This window comes from Ornithorhynchus anatinus, chromosome 2, assembly GCF_004115215.2.
Source record: "Ornithorhynchus anatinus isolate Pmale09 chromosome 2, mOrnAna1.pri.v4, whole genome shotgun sequence".
NCBI lineage: Eukaryota > Metazoa > Chordata > Mammalia > Monotremata > Ornithorhynchidae > Ornithorhynchus > Ornithorhynchus anatinus.
The window spans coordinates 171433795-171460216 of NC_041729.1; the positions used below are offsets into that span (position 1 = coordinate 171433795).

Genomic DNA, 26422 nt, shown 5'->3' on the forward strand with positions numbered 1-26422 from the left:
ATCCATGCCTTTATGGAGCTTACAGTCTAGAGAAAGAGACAGGCATTAACATAAATAAATAATAATAAATCTATGAGTACATGTGTTGTGGGGCTGAGGTGAGGTGAATATCAAGTAAGCTCATTGTGGGTAGGGAATGTGTCTGTTTATTATTGAATTGTATTCTCCCAGGCACTTAGTACAGTGCTGCTGCACAAAGTCAGTGCTCGATAATTCATTCATTGAATGAATGAAAGAATCATGTGCTTAAGGGGTACAGATCCAACTGCATGGGTGACACAGAAGTGAGGGGAGTATGAGAAATGAGAGCTTAAGTCAGGGAAGACCTCTTGGAAGAGATGTAGGAGGGTTTTCTGGTTGGCTTCTGGGTGCCTTGGGAGCTGAGACAGAAGCTGTTTTCTAGAGGGGCAGGGGTGGCTGTAGGTAGGGAGGTTGTCCGAGGCAGTTGAGGAGGACAGGCTCTGGGAAGACTTTTGGGGAGAAGGATGGTGGCCATGGAAGACTCAGATGGGAGCCTGCAGGCAGATGGGTCGGTAGACAGGTGGGCAGACAGGTGGGCACAGGGCAGGCAGACTGGCAGGGATGGAAAGAGGTGGTTGTTGAAAATCACCTGGGCAAACTTCTTGATTTCTCTGGATCCTTAGGGTGTACGGAGCCGGTGGCGAAAGCAGGAGGTGGTGATGCATCTTCCAGTAGACAGGCTGGGGCTTCACCTGCGAGGGGTCACATCCTCCCCACCCAGAAAGCCAGCCACAACCACGACCACCAGGTATGGGGGCAGGCCCAGATCCACTGCCTTCACCTCACTGCTCCGAACCTCCCCTTCTGGGTTCAGGCAGGCTCAACCCACTCACCTCCCCATGCTTTGGGTGGGGGTTTGAGTGGGGCCTCCTGCCAGGAAGGTAGCAAGTCTCCAAACTGTCCCTCCTAGTCTATTCACCTCCTGCACATTTCCTCTTCCACCCACTTCCCCCTCCTGCCTGCTTCCCTTCCCGACAGCTTCTCCTCTTGCTCACTTCCCCTCTTGCCCTGCTTTCTCTTGTACCTACTTCACTCCCACCTGCTTCCCCTCCCTCCTGCTTCTCCTTCTGCCCTGCTTCTTCTTCTGCCTGCTTCCTCTTCCACTTCCCACCTGCTTCTCCTCTGTCCCGGCTTCCCCTCCCATCTACTTTTCTACTTCCTTTTCTCACAGTGAGAGGGTCCCCAGATGGGCAGATCTGCTGGCAGATAAGCCCTCTTTTCTGGGCTTCTCTAAATTTCCTGTTTCTCCTGTTGGTTTGCATGTGGGTGAGGGATCTTGTTACACCCAGAGGCTGGAAACAGCCCTCTGCTAGGGGATTGGCCATTGGTCCCAGAGGCATCTGCCCTTGGGGACCAGACCTTGTCCCAGGGAGGGCCCCTCTGAGACCTAAGACCACTTTTGCTTCCTGCAGCCGCACAAAGCCCCTGGGCTCATCATCTCACTGGACGAGAACAACGAAGCCAGAGGAGAGCTTTTCTGGGATGACGGCACAACTAACGGTGCATTCCATCTCCATGAGTGGATGCGGAAACCCCCCGTGCTCCTGTTCATTGCAATGCCTCCGCCCACCCCCCATCCCCACCGGTGCCAAGCACAAAGCAGGGCATGCTGCTGATGGATGAGGCCTGGCCACTGCCTAGACACTCAGAGTCTACTGGGAAAGAAACTGAGAAATGGATGGTTGGATAGAGCCCATAGCCAGGGTTGGATATTTAACGCTTCCAGACCCAGCGGGCAGCCATATTCCCCAGTTCTATCCTGGGAGCTTTTGGATTCGGCGGGCCAGGCAGTTGCATGGTGGCGTGCTGGGGAAGAAGGACTCAGCCTGGCCTAGTGGATAGAGCATATGCATGGACTCTAATCCTGGCTCTGCCACTTGTCAGCTGCGTGACCTTGGGCAAGTCACTTTACTTGCCTGGGCCTCGGTTACCTCATCTGTAAAATGGGAATAACACTGTGAGCCCCATGTGGGACATGGATTATGTCCTACCTGATTATCTGGTATCTACTCCAGCACTTAGTACAGTGCTTGGCACACAGTAATTGCTTAGCAAGTACTATTATTAGTATTATCATGACACATTCAAGACACATTCCTTGCCCACAGAACACCGAGTCACTCCCTTTTGGGGAATGTTTTGATTCCTCCCATGTTCTGGAGCCAAGTTGACCGTTTTATCTCACTTTTTCAGACACCGTGGCATCCCAAGCCTATCTGTTGCATGAGTTTTCATTCATCAAGGTGAGAGTATTTCATTTTCACTAGGACAACGGCCCTCCTCCCCTGGGCCACATGGAGGATGTTTCCCTTCTTCTGGTGGAAAGACCCCGGGCCTGGGAGTCAGGGGATCTGGGTTTTAATCCCAAGTCTACCACTTACTTGCTATGTGGCTTTGGGCAAATCAGTTCACTTCTCTGTGCCTCAGTTTCCTCCACTTCAAAAATAGGAATCCAATGCCCATTTAGTTTTAGTTTTATGGTACTTGTTAAGCGATTACTATGTGTCAAACACCGTTCTCCCTCCTATTTAGACTGTGAGCCCTGTTTAGGTCAGGGACTGTGTGTCTGACCTGATTCACTTGTACCTGTCCTAGTGCTTAGAACAATGTTTGACACATAATAAGTGCTTAACAAATACCATAATGATGATGATTATTATTCTCCCTCCTTCTGTCCCCTTTTCCACCCAATTTCCCTGTTCCCTACTGCATTCTCTCTCTCTCTCTCTCTCTCTCTGTCCGTCTGTCTTCCACATCTCTTCTTCCCTCTAGCGCTTTCCTTCTTCATCTCTCCTGCCTTCTGCAACTCTCTATCCAATCTCTACAATCTCTTTGTATCCCCCATGGTTATCCTTTTTCAATTTTCACCTTAAGCTCTCTCCTTCTCCTTGTTCTCTGCTTCCCCTTCCCTATTAATGCTTCTGTTCTTACTCCTGATCCCCCCACCTTTTCTCCTCAACCCTCATCTACACATTCTCTCCTTCTGTCTCCCATCTCTTCCTCCCCACCACCTATCTACTTTACAGAGATGGAGTTGAGAAAGGTTCATAATTCTGGGCTCCCTGAGGCTCCCTTCCTCCCTTTCTCTCCACTTCTAAACCTGCCACAAAGGGGCTGTGGACACTGATGGGCTTTGACTTTGGAACTGTGGGAATAAGAGTCATGGACCCCGGACTGTGGCCACTGTGGCCTTGGACCTTGGTAATGTGGGCTCCCAGGGCTGTGGAACCCAGGCTGTGGGCACTGGGGCCATGGACCCCAGGATTCTGCACACTTCATTCATTCAATCATATTTATTGAGTGCTTACTACATGCAGTGCACTATACTAAGTGCTTGGGAGGATACAATATAATAACACATAGACACATTCCCTGCCCATAACAAGCTCACAGTCCTAGAGGGGGAGACAAACATGAATATAAATAAATGAACAAATAAATAATAGATAAATTACAGATATATGCAGAGATGTACATATGTGCTGTGGGGATGGGAGGGAGGGTGAATGAAGGGAGCAAGTCAGGGTGACACAGAAAGGAATGGGAGGAGAGGAGAGCTTAATCAGGGAAGGCTTCTTGGAGGAGATGTTCCTTCAATAAGGCTTTAAAGTGGGGAAGAGCAAATATCTGTTGTGAAGGCACCAGGGCCGTGGACCTTCGGACCGTGGGAACAAGGTCCATGGACCCTGGGACTTTAGGCCCAGGGTGTGTGCACACAGGCTCTCTGCACTCTGATTAGCCAGCAGGGTGGGCAGGGGAAAATAAGGAAGACATTACCTGGTCCTGACTCCCTCCCCATCAATCAATCAATCAGTGATATTTATTGAGTATTGACTGTGTGCAGAGCACTGTACTTGGGAGAGTACTATATGACAGAGGTGGTAGACATGATTCCTGCTGTCAAGGTAGATACAAAGTAAGGGTTGAAAAAAGCCATAAATCATGGTGATGCAGGCCATTAGAACAGTGCTCTGCATGTAGTAAGCACTTGACAAATACCAACATTTATTTTATTTGGTTGTATCACTATCTTCCAGGATCACTTAGACGTGAAGGTATCACACAGTGGCTACACAGACCCTAACGGCTTGGCGTTTGAGGAGATTAAAATCCTTGGTACTCAAAAGATCAGCAACATCGTGGTCAAACACAATGGCACCAAAATTCCATCCTCCCCCACAGTCCACTACGACGCGGCAGCCAAGGTAGGTGATTCTTAGCGAGAGGAGCGAGGGCAGCTTTTGGCCCAGAATTCTCTCTCCTCTCCGACATGGTTCCCTGAGTGATCGGCTGGTGGCCCCTCTGAAGACCTAACTAGAAGTTGGCTGGTTTGGCCTCTGCTCTGGCCAAGGCTCACAGATGGGGGAGGCTGCTGCCAGACAGAGGTTGACGGCAGGGGAGATAGCAGTGTCAAACTGAGTTGTGTCCTCCCCCTCTGCTGACTTTCTCCTCCTCTGCCCACTTCCTCCCTCTCCACCATCTTCCTCCCCCTCTTCCCACTTCCTCTGCACCCGATTTTGCCTCGGTTTCCTGTCTGTTCCACCTTCCATAAGTTTCCATTTCATGAAAGGTAATTTGAGAGCTACGGGGTTAGGGTGTCTGGACATAGGGGCAGTCCAGGGTTGGGGAAGCACTTGGGCATGAGAGCAACCTGGACATGGGGCAGAATTTGGGTTGATGAGGGAGCCTGGAGACTGTGGAGGGAGATTGGAGGAGACATCTAAAACATGGGAGGAACTGGGGGCTGGAGAGCCTGGGGACGGGAAGCAGCCTGGACATCAGGGAAAGCCTGATGTTGATGGGGAAGAACCTGATCACTGGGGGACCTGGGGACTGGGGAGGGAGGATGGGGAAGACCCCTAGATTTTGGGGAAGCATGAGTGGAGGGATGACCTGGGACAGAGGGGAGCCTGGACATATGGGAGAGGAATCTGAATGAGTGTAGCTGGAAGGCTGGAGTTTCAGTTTGAAGAGTTTACTGGCAGCCATGCAGCTACTGTCCAGGCCAGGCTGGAGAGCCTCCAGGGGTTTTGGCCCAGGACCCCAGGAAAATTACTGGGAGCCTTAACTTTAGTCTTATCCTTCTCATGCCCTTCTAGACTGTAAGCTCTTTAATAATGGTAATGATTAAGTGCTTCATTCCTTCCTTCATTCATTCAATCATATTTATTGAGGCACTTACTGTGTGCAAAGTAACTGTACTAAGCAATTTGGAGAGTACAATATAACAATGAACAGACACATTCCCTGCGTGCAACAGCTTCCAGTCTAGGAGGGGGAGTCAGACATTAATATAAATAAATTACAGACATGTACATAAGTGCTGTGGGGGTTGGGGGCGAGGTGGGGTGTGGAATGAATAAAGGGAGCAAGTCAGGATGTCGCAAAAGGGAGTGGGAGAAAAGGAAAGGGCAGCTTAGTCAGGGAAGGCTTCTTGAGGAGATATGTCTTCAAAAAAGGCTTTGAAGGTAGGAAGAGTAATTGGTCTAACGTATATGAGGAGGGAGGGCATTCCAGGCCAGAGGTGGAACATGGGCAAGAGAATAGGTGGTAAGATAGATGAGATCAAGGTACAGTGAGCAGGTTAGCATTAAAGGAGAGAGATGTGTGGGTTTGGGTTATATTAGGAGAGTAGCGAGGTGAGGTAGGAGGGGGCACGGTGATTGAGTGATTTAAAACCAGTAGTGAGTAGTTTTTGTTTGATGCAGAGGTGGATGGGCAACCATTGGAATTTCTTGAGGAGTGGGGTAACATGGCCTGAACATTTTTGTAGGAAAATGATCCAGGCAGCAGAGTGAAGTATGGACTGGAGTGGGGAGAGATAAGAGGCAGGGAAGTCAGCAAATATGGCCTGACAAAGTAATCAAGGAGGGATATGATAAGTGCTTGGATAATGTGATTAATTGCTTACTCAGTTCCAGCCACTATATTAAGTACTGAATTAGATTCAAGATAATCAGATTGGACATAGTCCTTGTGCCAAATGAGGCTGACTGTCTAATAGGAGAACGGATATTGAATCCCAATTTTAACAGATTAAAAAAACGTTTTTTTTTTTGGTATTTGTTAAGGAACTGTAGTTTAAGCGCTGAGGTAGATGCAAGATACAGGCTATCCAATTCAATCATATTTTATTGAGCGCTTACTATCTGCAGAGCACTGTACTAAGTGCTTGGGATGTACAATTTGGCAACAGATATCTTATATCTGTCTATGTCTATGTCCCACATTCATTCATTCATTCAACCAATCGTATTTATTGAGCACTTACTCTGTGCAAGGCACTATACTAAGTGCTTGGGAGTGTACAATATAACAAAAAAGATACATTCCCTGCCCATAACTAGCTCACAGTCTAGCTCTTGTTAAGCACTTACTATGTGCCAGGTACTCTTCTAAGCACTGGGGTAGATACCAGTTAATCAGGTTGGACACAGTCCCTGTTCAGTGTGAGACTCACAGTCTTAGTCCCAATTTTACAGATGAGGTAACTGAGGCACAGAGCAGTGAAGTGACTTGCCCAAGGTCATACAGCAGAAAGTGGCAGATTTGGGATTCAAATCCATGTGTTCTGACTCCAGACCAGTGCTCTTTCCATAAGACCACACTGCTTCCTCTTTCTCCTAGTGGGCGGGGATCATGCCTATCAACTCTACTGTATTGCACTCTCCCAAGTCCTTAGTAGAGCATTCTGCACACAGTGATTGCTCAATAAATACCACTGATTGATGGATTGATTATTTGATTGTCTTCCAGGTGGCCCTTATCACTGGCCTCCAGCTGGACCTGGGAAAAGCCTATTCTCTGCACTGGAACCTGGAGTTCAGTGACTTGGAAAGGATCGACTGCTTACCTGACCTCGAGCACCCCTCTGAGGAGAACTGTACAGTCCGTGGTTGTGTGTGGGAGGTGAGAATGTCCACAACCACCTTTGGCCACTGGTATCACCCCACAACCAGATTCAGTGACATTTCCCACTCCTAGCCGCTGGCCTCTCTCACCCTGGTCGTTGGCTTCTGGACACGGTGGCCATTCTTACCCCCAGCTGCTGCTCGCAATGGTCACTCCTGCCCCGGTTAATGGGGGAAGTTAAGGCAGGATCCCCTATGAGATCCCATGGGGAGAGGCCACATTACAGTGAGAACCAGAATTTCGCTCAAACCTGCTCTTAGATTGGCTCCGTCCTGCTCTCCCTGGCCTTCCTGGTTTCCTGGGGCTGGGACCTGGAGTTGCAGAGTGGGCAACTGCCAGCCTATGGGGGCTAGGGCAGAGGCTGGGAAGGGGCTGGACAGGGACCGGAGCAGGGTGTGGGGTAGGGACTGGACACCCAGCCACAGGGGCTGAAACAGGGGCTGGGGCAGGGGCTGGGGCAGGAGCTGGATCTGGGAGAGAGATTGGGGGTAGAGACCCTATGAACACCAAGGATTCTTCCTCAACAAAGAGAACCTCAACAAAGAGAGCCAAGGTGACCACAAACACGTGTCTGTGGTGTTTCTCTCCAGAATGAATGAAGGAACTACAAGCACCTGTTGGTAAAGACCCAACATTCAGATCTCAGCACACACACTGGACTTCAGCAGGGAAGTTACTAAGGCAGGCTGGGTCTCGCCCCTTACTCAAAAGCAGCCCTCTGTGGGCTGGGGTTTGGGGAGATATGGTTTGGAATACTCTGAACATAACCATCTCATTTTCTCCTCTTCTGACCCTTGAGACTTGGGGTTCCCTGGTAGCATTATCCCCAGTTTACTGTTGAGGACATGGAGTCCCTGCAAGGTGAAGTGACTTATCCAAAGTCATACAGCAGGCCCACGGGTAGGTCTGGGACTGGAACCTGTGTCCCTTGCCTTCCGGCTGTGTGCTCTGTCCACTGGGCAGTGCTGCCTCCCTGGGAGACTGGCAATCAGTGAGGGCCACCCAGCTCCCTCAGGACCAGTTAGAGCTCTCCATCGACCAGACTGGCCTTAACGCAAATCAGTGACCTTGGCCTGTCTTCCAGCCTACGAACTCATCCATCCCGTCTTGCTACACCGTCAGTGATGCATATTCCATCAGCAACGTCCAGCACGAGCCTATGGGACTGTCAGCTGACCTCACGCTGACCCTGCCTCGCTCCGGTCTGCCTTCAACCCCTGTACACACTCTGCGCCTGGTTGTGACCTATCACAAGAATAACTTGTTGCAGTTTAAGGTAAACCAGACTCCAGGATAATCAGTCTTCAAAGCAACAGTATAACCAGACAACAGTACACCCAGAAAACCAGACACCAGTATACCCAGAGAGTCAGACCAATAAACCCAGACACCCCAGCAGCATCTTTCATTCATTAAATTGTACTGATTGAGCGCTTACTGTGTGCTGAGCACTGTACTAACCGCTTGGAAAGTGCAATTCAGCAATAAAGAGAGACAAGCCCTGCCCACACCGGGCTTTCAGTCTAGAAGGGGAGATACAGACATCCAAACAAGTAAACAGCATCAACATAAGTGAATAGAATTATAAATATATACACTTCAAACAAGTAAACAGACATCAATATAAATAGAATTATGGATATATTCATTCATTCAATAGTATTTGTTGAGCGCTTACTATGTGCAGAGCACTGTAACTAAGGCAATTTGAATATACAAATTGGTAACAAATAGAGACAGTCCCTGCCCTTTGACGGGCTTTATACATATATACATAAGTGCCATGGGGTGGGGAGAGAGGGATAGAGCAAAGGGAGAGAGTTGAGGCAATATGGAGGGGAGATGGGGCTGAGGAAAAGGGAGCTTAATCTGGGAAGGCCCTCTTGGAGAAGGTGAGCCTTCAGTAGGGCTTTGAAAGGGGGAAGAGTAATTATTTGGTGGATTTGAGGAGGGAGGGCATTCCAGGCCAGAGGTAGGTGGTGGGGCCAGGGGTCGACGCTGGGACAGGCGAGAATGAGACACATTGAGAAGGTTAGCACTGGGATGTAGAAGGAGAGAAGCGAGGTGAGGTAAGAATGGTCAAGTTGATGCAGAGCTTTGAAGCCAATAGTGAGGAGTTTTTTTGCTCTTTCTCTCCTCAAAATGTCAAAGGGCTTTTCCTCCACTCCCTTACCTCCTGCTGCTCCTTTCCCAGTCTTCCCCTGGAATTTGCTGTGTTCCTGGTGGCAACAATTTGATAGGTGCTCAGAGAGCCCTCAGGGTGATGTCCTAAGGAGATTCTCCTGCCACTCCTTCGGAGCATGAAGCTACTATGTGTGACTGCCAGGAAGGTGGTTGCAGGACAGTCGAGTGGAGATGGCCTGATGGTAGGAGGAGTGAGGAGGTCAAGATTGGCAGAGCAGAGGAGAGTTCAAGGCTGGAGAGCGGGGATGGAGACATCATCTGTATCCAGGTAGAAGCCGCGAAGCCATGTGAGCAGATGGTTTACCTGAACAGTGAGTGCAGAGAGAAAAAAAGAGGAACCCAAGAGCGGGTCTTTGGTGAAGGCCCAGTGGGAGAGTATGAGAGGCAGAGGAGGAGCCAGTGAATGAGGCTGAGAAGAACAGCTCTGAGAGGGAACAGCCAAACTGAGACCAGAGTGTCTGGAGAAGGAGGGAGTGTCACTAGTGTCCAAAGCTGCGGAAAGACTGGGGAGGACCAGTATGGTGATCGTAAAGAGCAGTTTCAGTAGAGTGAATAGTTTGGAAGCAAGACTGTAGGAAGTCAGGAAGACAGTTAATGGAGAGGAAATTGAGGTAGAGGGTGAATACATCTCCTTCTAGCAGTTTGGCTAGAAATGGGAGCAGGGAGATGGGGTGATATCAGGTGAGACCCATAGTATGGAGGGAGGGCTTTTGTAGAGTGGAGTAGGGATGGACGTATTTGAAGGTAGAAGAGATGGAGCTGTCAGAGAGGGGAGACGGGCATCGCTGATCACAAAGCTGTCTCTCATCCTTCGTGGCAGGGAACGTGTTGGCTTACTGCTGTATTGTGTTGTATTCTTCCAACTGCTTAGTACAGTGCTTGGCACACAGTAAGCGCTCAATAAATACAATTGATTGATTGAATGATTGGATTGCTGATGTCAGAGGTGGGAAGGAGAGGAGTAAGCAGTTTTTAGGAGGTCTCACCCTCCCTTCTCAAATCTGCCAATCACTCTCCCCTCCTTCAAACCCCTACTGAAAAGGCACACCTCCTCCAAGAAAGCTTTCCAGATTAAACCACCACTTTTCCTCATCTCCCACTCCCTACGCATCACCCCGGACTCACTGCCTTTGCTCATGCCCTCTCTCCCCACCCCACAGCACTTATAATGTATAGTAGCTATAATTTTTAAAATTTACAATGATGCCTGTTTAGTTGCCTGTCTCCCCGGCTCTAGGCTGTGAGCTTGTTATGGGCAGGGCTCGTCCTCTCTTTACTGCTGTATTGTACTTTCCAACTGCGTAGTACAGTGCTCTGCACACAGCAAGCACTCCGTTATTATTATGATTCAGTGAATGAAGGATGAATGAATGAAGGAGGTGAGGGGAATGGGGTTGGAAGCCCAGGTAGGGATAAAAGAGCTGGTGACAGGCAGTGTAGGTGTGTTGTGACTATGATGCACTGCTAAAACACCATTTTCTCTGCTAGATTTTGATCCCAACAGCCAGAGGTATGAAGTGCCAGTGCACTGAACACCCCCCACCCTCCAGCCAGCACTGCTGAAGCCCGACTGTATGACGTCATTGTTAAGCGGAACCCTTTTGGCATCGAGATCAGACGCAGAAGCACCAGCACGGTGATGTGAGTAACTGCGGGAGGTTGGGATGAGCCTGGAGGGACAGGGCTGCCCAGGTACCGAGCAGGGTTAAGAAAACAGAGTGGAGAGGGACCCAGGATGCAGGGGTGGGCCTGGGGCAAGGTACTCACTGAAGGTGATGTCTGTGCCTGGAGGGATGGAGCCAGAAACTGAGGTCATTACCGAATCACAGTAGTGGGGAAAGGGCAGAGGCAGGGGGTTGAGTGGTCCCAAGGCAGACGGAAGGGCAGAGACTGGATCAGATTATTGCAGATTTTCCATATCGTTCACACTGAGACCTCAGTAATCTCTCTGCAATAGCTGTTGTGTGACTCCTGGGATTTGATTCCCGTAGAGTTTATTAGACACACATGCTTTATGAGATAGGAGCCTCAAAGACTTGCTAAAGAACTTGGAATGAGAAGTCAGTGGGGGCCCTTTACGAGCCAGCCATTCAGTAGGAAATAAAGGAGATGTGGAATTTGGGCCAGAATGCAAATGGAACTCTGAATCATTTGAAGAATGGCAAAACTCTGATTAAACATGTAATAATAATCCACCCCCAGCCCCTTGGTGAATCCAGTTTGGGACTGAGGTGGTTCGAGCAGGGAACTGACATTAGGACTGTCTGCTAATTTCTGTTTGTATTGTGCTCTCCCCAGCACTTAGTACAGTGTTCTGCACATAGTAAGGGCTATAAAATATAAATAAATTGGTTAATTGAAGCGCTGAGGCGACAGAAGAGGAAGAGGCTGAGGTCAGAGCTGAAGGCAGGGTTGAGATGGAGCTGAGGCTTGGGTAAAGTCAGGCCTGAGGCAGGGTTTTGGGCCAAGGCTCAGCAGGAAGCAGTGTTACCTAGTGGATAGAGCATGGGCCTGGGAGTCAGACAACCTGGGTTCTAATCCCGACTCTGCCACTTGTCTGCTGTGTGATCTTGGGCAAGTCACTTCACTTCTCTGAGCCTCAGTTACCACATCTATAAAATGGGGATTAAGATCTGTGAGACCCTTGTTAGGACACAGACTGTGTACAAAGTGATTAGCTTGTTTCTATCCCAGCACTTAGAACAGTTCCTGGCACACAGTAGAGTTTAACAAATACCATGAAAAAAAAGGCTGTGAACAGGGCTTGAGGCAGGGGCTAAGGTCAGGACTGAAGTAGGGGCTGAGAGGGGAGCTGATGGGAAGACTGACGTGGGTTTATGAGGCAGTTGCTGGTCTTGTGCTGCAGCTGGGACTTCGCAACTCCCCGGCTTCACATTCAATGACCTGTTCCTGCGCATCTCCACCCGCCTGCCCTCCGCCCACATCTATCGGCTTTGGGGAGACGGAGCACCGGACCTTCCGCCAGGACCTGGACTGGCACCACCTGGGGGATGTTCTCAAGGGACCAGCCCCCGGGGGTAAGGACGGAGGGACATGGGGCCGGCTCCCTGGACTAGATCTCTCAGCATGGGTTCCCACCCTGGGTGCCCTCTCCCTCCTCTCTTAGGATCCTTGGGCCCAAGTTCCCGGGCAGGACAGAGGGTGATGAGCTAAGCCCGCCAGCTTACAGAGGGAGGGACCATGGCTCCCGCAGGCCACAGGGCCCTCTAGGGTTGGGTAGGGGGTTCTGTCCATGCTCCCTTTGCTCCCAACACATCAGTAGATGCACATGATGATGCCGCTGTACTGGGCATATCAGGTCTCCTGGGGAGCCATGTTCCAGTGGCCGGGGGTCAGATACGAGTGAGATGTGGGAGGTGCCCATTCGGTTGTAGTTCTGCTGAGAGCCGCAAGGTGTTGGAGTGGCCATCATTCAGCGTGCCGCTCTCCATCAATCCCCAGTACAAGCTGAACTCATACGGCGTTCACCCCCTACTACATGGCTCTGGAGGAGGACGGCCATGCCCACGGTGTGCTCCTGCTCAACAGCAAATGCCATGGGTGAGACGCCTGGCCTCGGGCACATATCCCTTGCAACCATCGCTCGTGGCTTCTCTCTGTGGGTGCAAAGGCATCTTTGCACATGTTTCTGTGTTCGTGGGCTATGACATGATCATTACTACCTTCTCATGTGTGCATGCCCTTGGCATGACAACTCATGGCTTCTCAAATGGGTGCTGTGGCCACAGGACACATGGCTTCACATTTGTTTCCTGTGGAACGTGAATTCTCCTGCGTGTTGCATGACATCATATGTGTTGTATTCTGTAGCCTGCTGGTTCATGGTTTCTCAAGTATGCTCCCCAGGGCACATGGCTTTTTGTGGTTATGTCATGGTGTAATCCCTCGAGGTTCCTGCGTCTGGGTTATGGTGTGTTTTCACATGACCCCTTGTGTGTGCCATAGCACATTAGCACATAGCTTTTCACAAATATAACTGTGGCTCGTGATGTTGCTAACAATTTGCCCTTTGTCCGCAGATGTCCACGTTCCAGCCGACGCCAGCACTGACCTACGCCACGACTGGGGGGATTCTGGACTTTTTTGTGGTCTTGGGCCCAACTCCAGAAGCTGGTGACTCAGCAGTACACTGAGGTACGTTTCCTGTCGCTGCTTCCATTTTGATGGTGCTGCTATTCCGCGTCCCCTTAACCATTCCTCCCTGACGGGGCTTGTGGGTAACGTACTCCCCTTTCCCTCTCCTAGTTGATTGGACGGCCAGTGATGCCACCGTACTGGGCTCTGGGCTTCCAGCTGTGTCGCTATGGATACCAGAATGACTCAGAGATCGCCGAACTGTACGACGAAATGGTGGCAGCAAAGATTCCCTATGTACGTGACCTGAGGCTGCGGCTGCTTTCTACTCTCTGGCTGATATTTCCGTCCCTCCATGTCCTGGTTATGAGCTCTGCAACGGACAGTAAGGCCATGCACCCAGGCACACATATGCACACTCAGGGGGCCTCATCCTCAACTGCTCTTAGCCATGTCCAGTGAGCCCGAGCTTTCCTTTCAGGTGGGCGCTGACCACAGTGTGGTCGGTTTCTGCCTCTGCGGGAGTCCAGGGTAGAGACGGGAATGGCAAAGGGTCAGTGAAGCTGGTCTGTCAGCTGGGTTGTCAGACCCTCAAAGCATGAGAGTCTCCCTCTCTCCACCGGCGCAGGACGTGCAGTACTCGGACATCGATTACATGGGAGCGGCAGTTGGATTTCACGCTCAGCCCCAACTTTTCTGGCTTCCTGCCTTGATGACCGCATGAAGACAGCAGGGATGAGAGTCATCCTCATCCTGGTGAGTGATGGTGATCGGAGGAAACCAAGGCCCAACCTTGCTGGGGATCTGCCCAGGGGCAGCCCCAACCTCAGACCCTCCCCTCCAAACCCCAGGATCCCGCCATCTCGGCAATGAGACGAAGCCATATCCGGCGTTCACCCGGGGGAAGCAGGACGATGTCTTCATCCGGTGGCCGGATGGCAGCGACATTGCCTGGGGAAAGGTACATATCTGTATTTATTTATACTAATGTCTATCTCCCCCTCTAGACTCTAAACGCTTAAAACAGTCCGTGGCACATAGTAAGTGCTTAACAAATGCCATCATTATTATTGTAGGCAGGGAACGTGTCTGTTTATTATTGTGTTATATTCTCCCAAGCGCTTAGTACAGTGCTCTGCACACAGTAGGGGCTCCATAAATACAATTGAATGAGTGTGAGGGCGAGAACCCCACTGGACTGGGAGAGGCCATCCAGCTGGAGGACAGGTGGTAATTTGGCTCTGCTACCTAGGGGTGACCCAAAACCAAACCCAGACCAATTGGAACGATGGAAAGTGGAAGCCACATGAATATGGAGAGAGATATATGGAGGGGGAGTAGACAACATGGGACGGAACAGGGGATATAGTGGGGTCTGATGACCCTTCCTGTTCCAGACCCAGAAGCAGAACGTTCCATTTCTCAGGATGTCATGGAAGTTTTTCTCTCTCTCTCCTCTCCATCAATGCAGGTGTGGCCAGATTATCCCCAACGTTGTTGGTAAACGGGTCCCTTGACTGGGAGACCCAAGTGGAGGTAACTGTGGAGTAGTGGATCTTGTGTTGGGCTGAGGGTGGTGGTTTGGGAGTGGTGGTTGGCGGAACAAAGGGCAGTTATTCAGTGGGCTCTGTTTGTCAGGGGATGGCTGAGGGCTCTGGTTTGCTTCCCTTGCCATCTCCAGCCATCGGCACTGGGCCTGGGCAGGACTACACCTGCAGTAGATTCATCTTCATCACTGCCCCCTGCCCTGCTGATGCTGAAGGGAGCAATGTTAAGGGACCAGTAGCTCCAAACCAGCTCAAGGGGCAAAATCTCAGCTGTCCATGAGCCCCAGATGGACTCAAGTTCTGACGGTTTTGATGTCTCTTGGCAGCTGTACCGGGCTCACGTGGCCTTCCCAGACTTTTTCCGCAACTCAACAGCTGCCTGGTGGAAAAGAGAAATCCTGGAACTGCACACCAACCCGCGGGAGCCCCACAAGAGCCTCAAGTTCGATGGCTGTGGATTGTAAGAGTGTTTGTTCATTTGTCTATTGTGTGAGTGTGTGGGTGTGTGTGCCTAGGTATGAGTCTGTTGGGGGTGTGTGAGCATGTAGGTGTATGCACATGCTCAGGGGTGTTGATCGGTCTGACTGTTGTTATGGGTTTGGTTTGAATCCAGTAATGATAATAATGAAAATAATGATTATGGTACTTGCTGAGTGCTTACTATGTTTCAGGCACTGTTTTAAGCACTGGGGTAGATACAAGGTAATTGGATTGTATACAGTCCCTGCCTCACACAGAGCTCACAGTCTTAATCCCCATTTTACAGATGAGGGAAGTGAGGCCCAGAGAAGTGAAGTGACTTGCTCAAAGTCATACAGCATACAAGTGGTGGATCCGGGATTAGAATCCATGACCTTTGTCCACATTAACTCTCAGTTCTGCTCTCACCCCCTCATCAATTCTTTCTTTCATTTCTACCCATAAATTATTTCAGTGTCTATTGTCCCACTCTTCCATAGCTGCTGGGAAGCTGCTAGAGGGCAGGGACTCTGTCTTTCTAACTCCACTGTTCTCTCCCAAGGGCTTGGATCAGTCCTCAGACCCAGCAGGCACTCAGCCGATGCCATTGTTGGGTGGTGTAGCTGGATAGAATGACATGACGAATTGTCTGTCCTGGGCTGGGGAATTGTCTGTGGTGCAGAATGTGCTTGGGACCCATTTATTCATTCATTCATTCATTCATTCATTCATTCATATTTATTGAACACTTACTGTATGCAGAGCACCATACTAAGTGCTTTTCCTTTGTTCCCCTCCATTTTGAATGCTTCCTAGACAGAACATGAACACTGGCCCCGAGCAGCCTCAGCCTCACCTTGGGAGGCCCCCCAATCTCCCTGCACACCAGTCAGTTAGTAAATTGTATTTATTGAGCACTTACAGTGTACAGAGCATTGTACTAAGTGCTTGGGAGACTACAATAAACAATGTAACATACACATTCCCTGCCCACAGTGAGAGTAGAATCTAGATGGGGGACAGATATTGGTATAAATAAATAAATTCTAGATATCTATGTAAGTGTTGAGGGGTCCCACCAGTGTTCTCTGTGCCAACATCATTCTGAGCTTACCCAAGAGCTTATTGGGCACCATACTTCTCTTTCCAGGACATGAACGAGCCAGCAGCTTTGTCAATGGTGCCGTCGGTGGCTGCCGAAATGACGTCCTGAACCACCCTCCATATATGCCGCGTAAGGATCCGGCTCGCCCACTTGGGGACATGGAGGGGTGGGAGGTGCCTGGTGCTATGCCCGGGGCCCCCTGTGGCTGATGCTGGATTGAGATGGGGCTCCTGGTCCTGGTCCAAAGGGAGGAAGAGTCCTAACCAGTTTCATCTGTGCCTCACTGTTGGGAATGAAATCTCCAGTCATCTCTCTGGGGTCCTACACATCCACTGTGGTGCAGGTCATCCAGCCATGTCCAGCCTTGTGGCCTGGACTAGGGATAGTTACCTAGGCTCTGAATCCGGGAGTACCGTCATGTGGTTGGAAGTTCCAGGGGTGGTGGGGACGTGCAGAGACCCCAACATATGAGCAATATGGTGCTGCCCGTCCATGCAGACTGTGCTTGTGGGACCAAGCCATGGGATTCCATAGCCTCCACGACGGTGAAACTCTCTTGGAGTCTGGTATATATGCACCGTATCAGGATGGCTGTTAGATGACCACTGGATCTGGTCACTGGACGTTGGTCCGGGGGTAGTTGGGAGAGAACATTGTCCCATCCTGAGCTTTCTCTGTCAGAGTTAGTGGATTTGCTCAGCATTCAGATTGCACACCTCCCAGCCACCTTCTTCACACGGCTTCTTCATTCTTCACACGGCTTATGAAGAATTCTACTCCAAGGCACACTTATCCCATCCAGACTCATATGCTCAGTACAGTGTTCTGGGCCCAGGAAGTCCTCAGTAAATCCTGATAGTCCCTTGACAGATGGACAGACCACAAGCTGGGAATGGACTGGGGACTGTGGGGTCACTGACTGTTCTCATCCATCCCCCAGACTTGGCTTCCAGGGAGCGGGGTCTGAGCAGCAAGACCCTGTGCATGGAGAGTCAGCAGTTCCTGACTGACGGCTCCCAGTGCGGCACTATGATGTACACAACCTGTACGGTTGGTCCAGATGAAACCCACCTATGAGTAAGTCGGACCCATCAGCCAATCAGAGCCTCCACGGCCTGATAGAAGTCCCTCATTCTGGAGCCCTGGACCCCACAGGAAGAACCCCTCCATCCCTGTCCCTGTTCTCCCTGGGCCCCCTCTCCTTGCACCAGCTCAGATCCTCCCCCACCTGCCCCAGCAAGACTTACTATCTCAGGGTGGAATGCCCATCTGGATTCTCCACCCCGAGCAAGACTAATTCGTTCCTTCCGGTTTTCCCCACCTGGACCAGCGCCGTCCAAGAAGCTACAGGGCAGCGGGCCCTGGTCATCAGTCGCTCGACGTTCCCCTCAGCAGGGCGCTGGGGTGGACACTGGCTCGGGGACAACACAGCAGCATGGGACCAGCTGGGGAAGTCCATCATCGGTGCGTGGGCCCTGTCCATGGAAAGGGCGGCGACTGTGTCTGTGCCTTGGGCCAGGCAGCCCTGTGTCAACATTGGGCGTGCACAGCAAGGAATTGTGTGTGGGGAAGGCGACCGGGCTGGGTCCTGTCGATGGAATTCCGAGTCCCAAGTATAATGGCTGGGCTGGGCAGGGGTCAGGTGGACTGGGCTTTGGCTGTGGGGGGCTGGGCCAGGGCCAGGGTCGGGATGAGGCCGAGTCAGAGCTGGGAATTGGGCACTGTCCATCAAACTTGGATGAGGTGTCCTGGCTGTTAAAATCCCTTGGGAGCAAGGTCTGAGCCAGGTGTGTGCTCTCGTTCAGGCATGATGGAGTTCAGCCTCTTCGGGATTTCCTATGTAAGCCCCGTCCTCTCCTTACGTAACAGTTTTATGCCTCCTGCACCCAGCGAAGGGTCTGGTAACACCCACTTAGCCTTAAATCCCACTATCCATGTCCTATGCAGACGGGAGCGGACATCTGTGGGTTCTTCAATGACGCGGACTACGAGATGTGTGCCCGCTGGATGCAGCTGGGGGCCTTCTACCCCTTCTCCCGCAACCACAACACCATCGGCACCAAGGTAGGGTCTACCATCCTCCCACTCTCTTCCTGGCTGCCTCTCCCGGGCCCTGGCCCGGCTCTGCTTCCCCTCTTCCACCCTTCCCTGAGCACCCTCCTCCGAGTTGGATGCCGCACCTCACACCAACCCAGGACTGGAGCCCTGGAGACAGAGGGTTGGAGCTAAGTTCTGGCCTATGACTGGCTGGCGGGTGCAGTTTAAGAATGGACACAGTTTAGTTTTCTTCTGGGCGGGATCAGTCCTCCCGGCTCATGTCCCCTGGCTGGTCTCTGCTTCCCTGGGGGGCGTTGCGATGGCTCAGTGGTCTGAGCCCCATGCTCCCCTCATCCCTGCAGAGACAAGACCCAGTGGCCTGGAACAAGACCTTTGAGGATCTCTCCAGGAGTGTGCTCAACACCAGATACACCCTGCTGCCCTACCTATACACGCTCATGCACGATGCCCACGTGAACGGCAGCACTGTCATCCGTCCGCTGTTCCACGAGTGTGTACCGCAACCCCCTGCTGACTCTACCATTCTCTCTATGTCTCCAGCCCAGCCCCCATATCCTCCGTACACATTTGTAGCAAACTCTTGTGCCATCAGTTTCTTCCAACAGGCCATCCCATGTTCCCACCCAATTCTTCCCACCTTCTTCATGAAGGTCTACCATGCTCCATCCCCATTCACGATCCAACATCCCACACACCATGTACCCACGCCAGCCTTCAACCCTCCCCACCAATAGGTCTTCTGCCGCTGGCTCCACGAAAGCTTACTGCACCCTCTGCCTGTGGCCCCAGTCCCAGTCTCAAAGTGCCCTCAAAAACTTCATTGTTGAAGTGTCCTCTGGGTATTGGCACATCCGAATGGGTATAGAATAGGGGATCGGGAACCTTGACCTGGGTCTGTCTGGGTCCTCAGAGCCAGAAAGTCCCTTCCTGTGATCAGTGTGGGCCCATCCCGCACCCATTTCAGCCGCCCTCTGACCTGCCCCTGCAGGCAGCCAGGGTAGCGTCCGGGAAGGAAGGTGAAGGAACCACTTCCCCCAAGCCCTAGAGCAGAACAGACCCAGGCCAGCACTGAGTAAAGCTACAGAGTGACTGGATCAAAGGGCTTCTTCTCAAGGAAGGGAACAGACGGAGCCCCCAGCGGGGTGAAGTGCCAATGGGCCTGAAGGTTAAGGCCATAACAATCCAAGCTGAGCCACATCTGCTTCAATCTCTCCCTCAAAGGTGCCTGCTGGGTACAGAGTACTGTACTGTGCACTTAGTAGAATCCATTAGGTAGGAGATACAATCCCTGCACTTAATGAGCTTTGAGTCTACTGTGTGCCGAGGACTGGACTGAGCATTTGGTAGAGTCCAGTAGAGTGAGGGGTTGCTATTCCTGACTTCAAAACCTTCCTGGTCTCATGGGTTTGCTGGTCCTGGTAGATGCTTGACTAGCAGGGGTAGGCAGTACCTGTCCTTGTGTCAGATGGACCGGCTTCCCCGGGGAGGAGACCTGGCACGTTGAGGCCCCAGCTTTGAGTGCCTCTTCCTCCTACAGGTTTGTGGAGGACACGGTGTCCTGGGACGTCTTCGAGCAGTTTCTGCTGGGCCCTGCCTTCCTGGTCAGCCCTGTTCTCAAGGCCGTAAGTACAGGGGATCCATCCACATGTCCAGAAGACCTGTGTTTTCTCAGTGCTAAACACACAAGTTGCCATTGCACAGTGCAGTCCATGACATGCGCCCTTCTCTGGGTTTCAGAATGCAGTCCACGTCTCGGCTTATTTCCCCAAAGCTCGCTGGTACAGCTATCACACGGTGAGTGCCTGAGGAGTGCAGCGGCTGGTGTCCATTAACTTTGGTAGTAAACTCATTTTCCAGCAGGGATCCAATAACGGCTCAGGAGGCACGGGTGATTCATTCCGGGCCCAGAGTAGGCTGGGCCTTATGTCGCAGGCACAAGCCTAGGTTCCATGCAGTGGGCATTCTGATTCCGCCACTCTCCGCTAATGCCTTCTGTACTCACCTGGCCCACTGGGCTTGGGAGGGAGCAGAGGAAGCACAGCTGAACCTTCTGGTTTCGGGACGGTGGGGTGAGTCAAGTTGTGAGCACCCCTTGAACCAGAGTTCCCCTGCAGGGAATGGAGGTGGGAGCGAGGGGGCAGTGGAGGAACCTATCAGCGCCCCTGGACCACATCAACCTGCATGTCCGAGGAGTCCACATCCTGCCGTGCCAGAAGCCGGCCAACAACACCCACTACAGGTACATGTTCTGCCAGATCAAGCGGCAGCCCCGCCCGCTCCAGGATGGTGGCAGGTTTCCTGGTCCCTTTTTAATTTGCTCACACTGCCTGTGGCCTGGGGGGAAGCCCAGCAGGCTGGAGGTCAGTCTGTACTGTGGCAGCTGGTTAGGACTGGGCCCTGATGGCACTGAGACCGGGCAGTGCTGAGCTTGAGTCCAAGTGGTGTTGTGAATGGGCGTCATAACAACTGTGTTTTCTGGTGCATGCAGTCGACGCAACGCCCTGGCACTCCTCGTGGCTTTGGATGAGGACGGACTGGCCACAGGGCAGCTTTTCTGGATGATGGGCAAAGCATCGGTAAGTGACATCTAGAGGCTCAGCCAGGAGACAGACCCCTAGGATGATCTAGTATTTTTCGTCATGCTGGCTATTGCTTGACCACCACTCCTCTCCCCTCCAGTCACAGCCTCCAGCCTCACACCCTTCCCCTCTATGTGTTCACTAGGAAACTTCAGCAGCAACCCTCCCTGGGCCTCCCAGGGCCACCCTAGCTGCTGAGAAACCTGCTTAGAGCCAATCAGTGCCTTACTGTCCAGGCTATGGGGCTTTGGAAGGGCCAACCACCCATCACTGCCCTCTGCGACTGGTCCTCCCTGGAGTCTGCCCAGATTGCCAAGCCAGGCAGCCAGTGGCCTGCCCTTCCCCCTCCCTTCCATCTACACTGGCCACCCACACAGTCAACCGTGCTTGCATTCCACCACTCTTCCACCTCCACTGGCACCCCTCAAACCTCCCCTGCACCCCACCCCATCCCCATGCCATTCCCACCAACGCCACTCCCCTGGCTTAACCCCACACAGAATGGATCCCTTTCTCTGGGTCAGAAGTTGTTCCGGTCTGTGGTGTAGGGTAGGGATCCATTTACCTTCCTGATCTTTTTCAGACACTTATGAAAGCGGGAATTACCATTTATCGGCCTTCTCCGCCAGCCGGGTGAGTGGGTTCTATGGCCACATGGAATATTTGTTTTGCCCCTCCAGTTTGTCAGTGTGTTTGGTGCCCAGGGGCATCATGGGAGGTCCGTAGTTTTCCCACTATCCTCCCTGTCTCTACAGAGACCCTAGCCAATCCTGGTAAAGTCTCAGAGCCCTGATGTTTCACCTGGATCCCCCAAGCCAGGAAGGAGGGTTCTGGCTGAACTCTGTCTCCCTGCTGACTGGGCAGCCAGTCCCTTTCTATGAAGATTCCCACTTGTGAGATCAAGAGTGGGAAGAGCTTTCCCACTAGTTCAGGGCCAAGCAGAGAGCCCAGAGGGGGAATGGGAGACTCAGGACTCCAGGCTGAGCTTGTGGCTGGCCCCCAGCCCAAGTCATTTAATCTCTTCAGCAGGGGTGGGTGGGAGGAATGGCTAGGGCAGGAAAAGGGGTTATTCTGAAGAAATCCAGTCCCCAGCAAGGAATACTCCCAAAGACATGGGATAACAGCTGAGGAACCAGAGGTCCATGAAGAGCAGAAGGAACTGCCGAGCTGGCCACCCCCAGCTCTAATAGCAGGAGAAGATGCTTTGTGTCTCCATTAGGCTCCCCATGGAGAAACTCTGCAGGGGCTTATGAAGGCAGGCAATTTCCAGATTAGCAACTGACCACCTCTCTCCAAATGGGCAGACTTCCACAACCATCCCCCTCCTCCAGCTCCTTCTCTTTCCGTTCCCTCCTTCCCTCTCCTTCTGCCATGCCCCAGTCTGAATTGTGGAAACACAATAGCCTCCCAGATGGGTCCAAACCATTCAGCTGCCCAGGTCACTGCAGCATGAACTTGGCTCTGGGGAGGGTTGCCATCTCCTTCAGTCCAACTAGAGACCTGGATCTGGCCCACTATACACCCACTTGCCTCACGGGGGAAGGGGCTCAGCTGAAAAAGCCAGGCCCTCAGGCATCATCTGAAACTTTGGGAAAGTCCCTAGGTGTGGTTTGGCCTAATGTGGGCTTCTATATGCTGGACTGGACTGGGCTGGGCTGGCCTAGGCTGGGCTGGACTGGATCGAGCTGGTATTCTCTAGGCTGAGGCAGGACTGTACTGGGATGGGCTGGCCAAAGCTGGGATGGACTTGATCAAGCTGGTTTTCTCTAGGCTGAGTCTGGAGTGGACTGCACTGGACTGGGGCGGGCTGGACTGGACTGAGCTGGACTTCTTTCTCTAGGCTGGTCGGGGATGGCCTAGGGCTGATGTCCTTGAAACTTTTCTTCCCTGCTCTTGGGCAGCTTTCCCACTGCCATGGGGAGAATTGGCAGCAGGAAAGCACAAGCAGAGAATTAGGTTTAATGTTGAGGAAAATCTGAGAGAGGCTGGGAATGGGGATGGGGATGGGGGCAGGGTGAGTCAAGGAGAGGGAGGTCAGTGGGGGAGGATTTTGGGGGAGAGTCAAGGAGGGAGGACATCGGTGCGTTGGAGGGGTTCAGTGGTGGAGGGTGTCAGGAGGCAGGGGAGGTTCAGGGAGGAAGGATGTGGGGTCTGAAGGGGAGGCAGAAGGACAGGCTGGCCACAGGATCAGTGAGAACCAACAGGAGGCCAGCTGGGTCACCACCTGTGGTTGGGCAAGGCAACTCTGACAGATGTCTGGTTCCTGCTTCCATCTCTTTCAGGGTCATGTGGAGGTTCACGTTCTCCACCAAGGATTCTTGGACCTGAACAGGCTCACCTTTCAGGAGATTAAGATCTTTGGACTGGATTTGGAACCGGTCAGCGTCACAGTGAAGCAGAATGGGGTTTTGCTGCCGATGGTGCCTGCCATCAGCTACGATCCTGTTAACCAGGTGACGGGGTCCCCTTCCCCTGGGAGCCAGGAATCTGAGGTGACCCAACCCAGATCGTTCCCACCTCGCCAACGCGTCATAGTTCCTCTGGGCAACAAACTGCCCTGTGGCTGGGCCACATCCTTGGGGACACCATCCCTACCAGGGGCCCAGGGAGAGCAGCTGTTTGTGTGTGCTTATCCCTATCCATTCTCCTGTCCATCTGTTTCCAGGTCACCCGTATTACAGGGCTGCGTCTGGAGCTAGGAAAGGCTTACAGGGTGGAATGGAGCTTGAAGATCAGTGACCTGGAAAAGTTCGACTGCTACCCCGACCAGCACGGTGCCTCTGAGAGCACCTGCCAGCAGAGGGGCTGCGTCTGGGAGGTAATGCTCTATGGCACTCACAAACCCAGGACCTCAGCTCCCCGGCACCTGGATCCCTATCCCTCTAGTCTCCAGCTCCCAGGCCCCCTGATCCCTGGCTCCCAGCCCTCCAACCCCTGCTTCCCCAAACCCTCCCTAGTCCTTGGGCTTCAAGGCTTCTCCCTAAACTCAGTACAGAAGTCACTGACACATAGTGAAGCAGCGTGGCTTAGTGGATAAAGCATGGGCTTGGGAGCCAAAGGACATGGGTTCTAATCCCGGCTCTGCACTTGTCTGCTGTGTGACTTTGGGCAAACCACTTAACTTTTCTGTGCCTCAGTTACCTCATCTGTAAAATGGGAATTAAGATTGTGAGCCCCATGTGGAACAACCTGATTAGCTTGTATTTACCCAAGTGCTTAGAACAGTGCTTGGCACATAGTAAGCACTTAACAAATATTATTATTATTATTGTTGTTGTTTTCCTTCAGAGCCCTAGGCCCTTTTGGAAACTAGAAATTTACTTTTCTAATTTCTCCTTTCCCAGAGATCATTGCTTCTTCCTAGGGGAGGGGTATTTGCCCTCAGAATACTCATGACACCCATCCTCCCCAAATCTAACAGATGCTTGAGCATGCACATGGGTACGCACACACGTGAGCATGCACACACACACACACACACACACACACACATACACACACACATCCCTTCCCTGAATCTCATCACAGCAGTGGCAGTCCCCAGACCACCAGTCCTTTTGTCCTGTATTCTGGCTCCCCAGTGACCCCTGAGGGGGTAGTGGCCTCATTGATTTCTGGGGCCAGCACCCTTGGCTAGGGATGAGCCTGCTATAACAGTTCTCCCCCGATTAGACTGTTCTCCCCCGATTAGACTGTAAGCCCGTCAAACGGCAGGGACTGTCTCTATCTGTTGCCGACTTGTTCATTCCAAGCACTTAGTACAGTGCTCTGCACATAGTAAGCGCTCAACAAATACTATTGAATGAATGAATCTGGCCCAGTCGCAGGGTCCTGGACCTGGATAGGGAATTTAAGCCAAGGCCTAGGGTCAAGCCTGACTCTGCTGGGCTTTTAACCTGCTTCAGATGTCTGTTGAAGTGCTCTGAAAGCCACGCTGTCATTTGGCTTGGGAAGAGGATGGCTGCAGAGGGATGGCCTAGAAGATCTCTTCTGGCTCGGTCCCACCGAGAGATTCCTGGAATCCAACGTCCGGTGAAAAAGGATAACAGTGCCTCTGTGTTTCAGCCAACCAGCACCCCGGGGGTGCCTTTCTGCTACATCACTAAGAACTACTACACCGCCCAGAACATCCAGTACAGCACGACCGGCATCACCGCTGACCTCTCCCGGAGCTCCGAGCCCAATCACCTGCCCTCTACTCCCATAAGCGCCCTCCGCCTAGTCGTGACCTTCCATCAGGACCACCTGCTGCAGTTTAAGGTAGCCTGTGGCCCCGGGGTGCCAAATGCTAAGTTTTCCTCCTCCTGTAGCACTAACTCCAGTCTTAATGCTCCCCCTGTAATGCTAACCCCAGGCTTAATGCTCCTTCTGTAAAAGACAGACCTACAGCCTGGCATGTCTGGTGCCACAGGAAGTGCTGGGAGATCCCATCCACACCATGGCCATATGGCAAGGGTTGCGGGCAAAGACTTGTTAGCATGAACAGGAGTATCTGAGCCCCTCCCTTGAGCTGCACGCTGGGCGCTCTACGGTTTTGCCTCCTGCCTAGATCTTCGACCCCAACAGCCGGAGGTATGAAGTGCCGGTGCCTGTGAACATCCCCCACTCTCCTGCTGGGACCGCTGAGGCCCAGCTGTATGATGTCAAAGTTAAAGAAGACCCCTTCGGGATCGAAATTAGACGCAGGAGCACCGGCACAGTGATGTGAGCATCTCCAAGGGGAAGACAGAGCAGGGAGTGGTGGGGGCTGTTTAGGCATCCGAATGCTCCATGTTGTGAAGAGAGATGATTCTGTGGGCCATGTGGGGTCAAGAGAATCCTCGGGAACCACTCTCTACAGCCTCCCGCCCACCCATGGTGGGCTCTGAGGGCTGATGCAGAGGCTGGGAGGTTGCTGAGGTGAGGTGGTGGCTGGCAGGACCAAGGTGAGGGCTGAGGAGGTGGCTGATGTCATGACTGAGGTGGAGGATGAGGAATGAACTGATGTTGGGGCTGAGACAGAGCTGAGGTCTGGGCTGAGGTGGGGGCTGAAGTCAGAGTTGACAGGGAGAACAAGGCAGGGCCTGAGGCTGCTCCTGGTCTTCTGTGGCAGCTGGAACTCACAGCTCCCTGGCTTCACATTCAACGACCTGTTCCTGCGCATCTCCACCCGCCTGCCTTCCCGCCACATCTATGGCTTTGGGGAGACGGAGCACCGGACCTTCCGCCAGGACCTGAATTGGCACACTTGGGGGATGTTCTCGCGGGACCAGCCCCCGGGGGTGAGGATGGAGATTGATGGACCTGGCTCCTTGGACCAGATCTCTCAGCGCGGGTCTCCCACCCCGGGTGCCCTCTCCCCTCTCTCTCGTGGGTTCCCTGGGCCCCTGTTTCCCCAACAGGATCGAGAGTGACGAGCTAAGCCACCAGTTTACAGAGGGAGGGGCCTTGGCTCTTCCAGCCTGTGGGATCCTACAGGGTGG

General features: G+C 52.4%; 1 protein-coding gene across 1 annotated transcript in view; it reads left to right on the top strand.

Moving 5' to 3' along the window:
* The window catches only part of LOC100093611 (maltase-glucoamylase, intestinal), a 105635-nt gene that overhangs the window by 44226 nt on the left and 34987 nt on the right, over positions 1 to 26422 (top strand). Inside the window, 42 exon segments of the mRNA XM_029047544.2 lie at positions 645 to 777; positions 1444 to 1521; positions 2215 to 2264; positions 4059 to 4226; positions 6778 to 6930; positions 8018 to 8209; positions 10606 to 10627; positions 11984 to 12066; positions 12068 to 12118; positions 12120 to 12155; positions 12580 to 12606; positions 12608 to 12669; positions 13151 to 13247; positions 13249 to 13272; positions 13384 to 13509; positions 13841 to 13870; positions 13872 to 13915; positions 13917 to 13968; positions 14064 to 14073; positions 14076 to 14173; positions 14684 to 14704; positions 14707 to 14748; positions 15086 to 15227; positions 16381 to 16452; positions 17264 to 17338; positions 17341 to 17382; positions 17385 to 17400; positions 17654 to 17787; positions 18129 to 18163; positions 18271 to 18387; positions 18723 to 18871; positions 19919 to 20003; positions 20119 to 20175; positions 20496 to 20620; positions 20870 to 20937; positions 20940 to 20957; positions 21544 to 21593; positions 23243 to 23413; positions 23626 to 23778; positions 25026 to 25220; positions 25510 to 25664; positions 26053 to 26221. Of these exon segments, the coding sequence (XP_028903377.1) occupies positions 645 to 777; positions 1444 to 1521; positions 2215 to 2264; positions 4059 to 4226; positions 6778 to 6930; positions 8018 to 8209; positions 10606 to 10627; positions 11984 to 12066; positions 12068 to 12118; positions 12120 to 12155; positions 12580 to 12606; positions 12608 to 12669; positions 13151 to 13247; positions 13249 to 13272; positions 13384 to 13509; positions 13841 to 13870; positions 13872 to 13915; positions 13917 to 13968; positions 14064 to 14073; positions 14076 to 14173; positions 14684 to 14704; positions 14707 to 14748; positions 15086 to 15227; positions 16381 to 16452; positions 17264 to 17338; positions 17341 to 17382; positions 17385 to 17400; positions 17654 to 17787; positions 18129 to 18163; positions 18271 to 18387; positions 18723 to 18871; positions 19919 to 20003; positions 20119 to 20175; positions 20496 to 20620; positions 20870 to 20937; positions 20940 to 20957; positions 21544 to 21593; positions 23243 to 23413; positions 23626 to 23778; positions 25026 to 25220; positions 25510 to 25664; positions 26053 to 26221 (3627 nt within the window).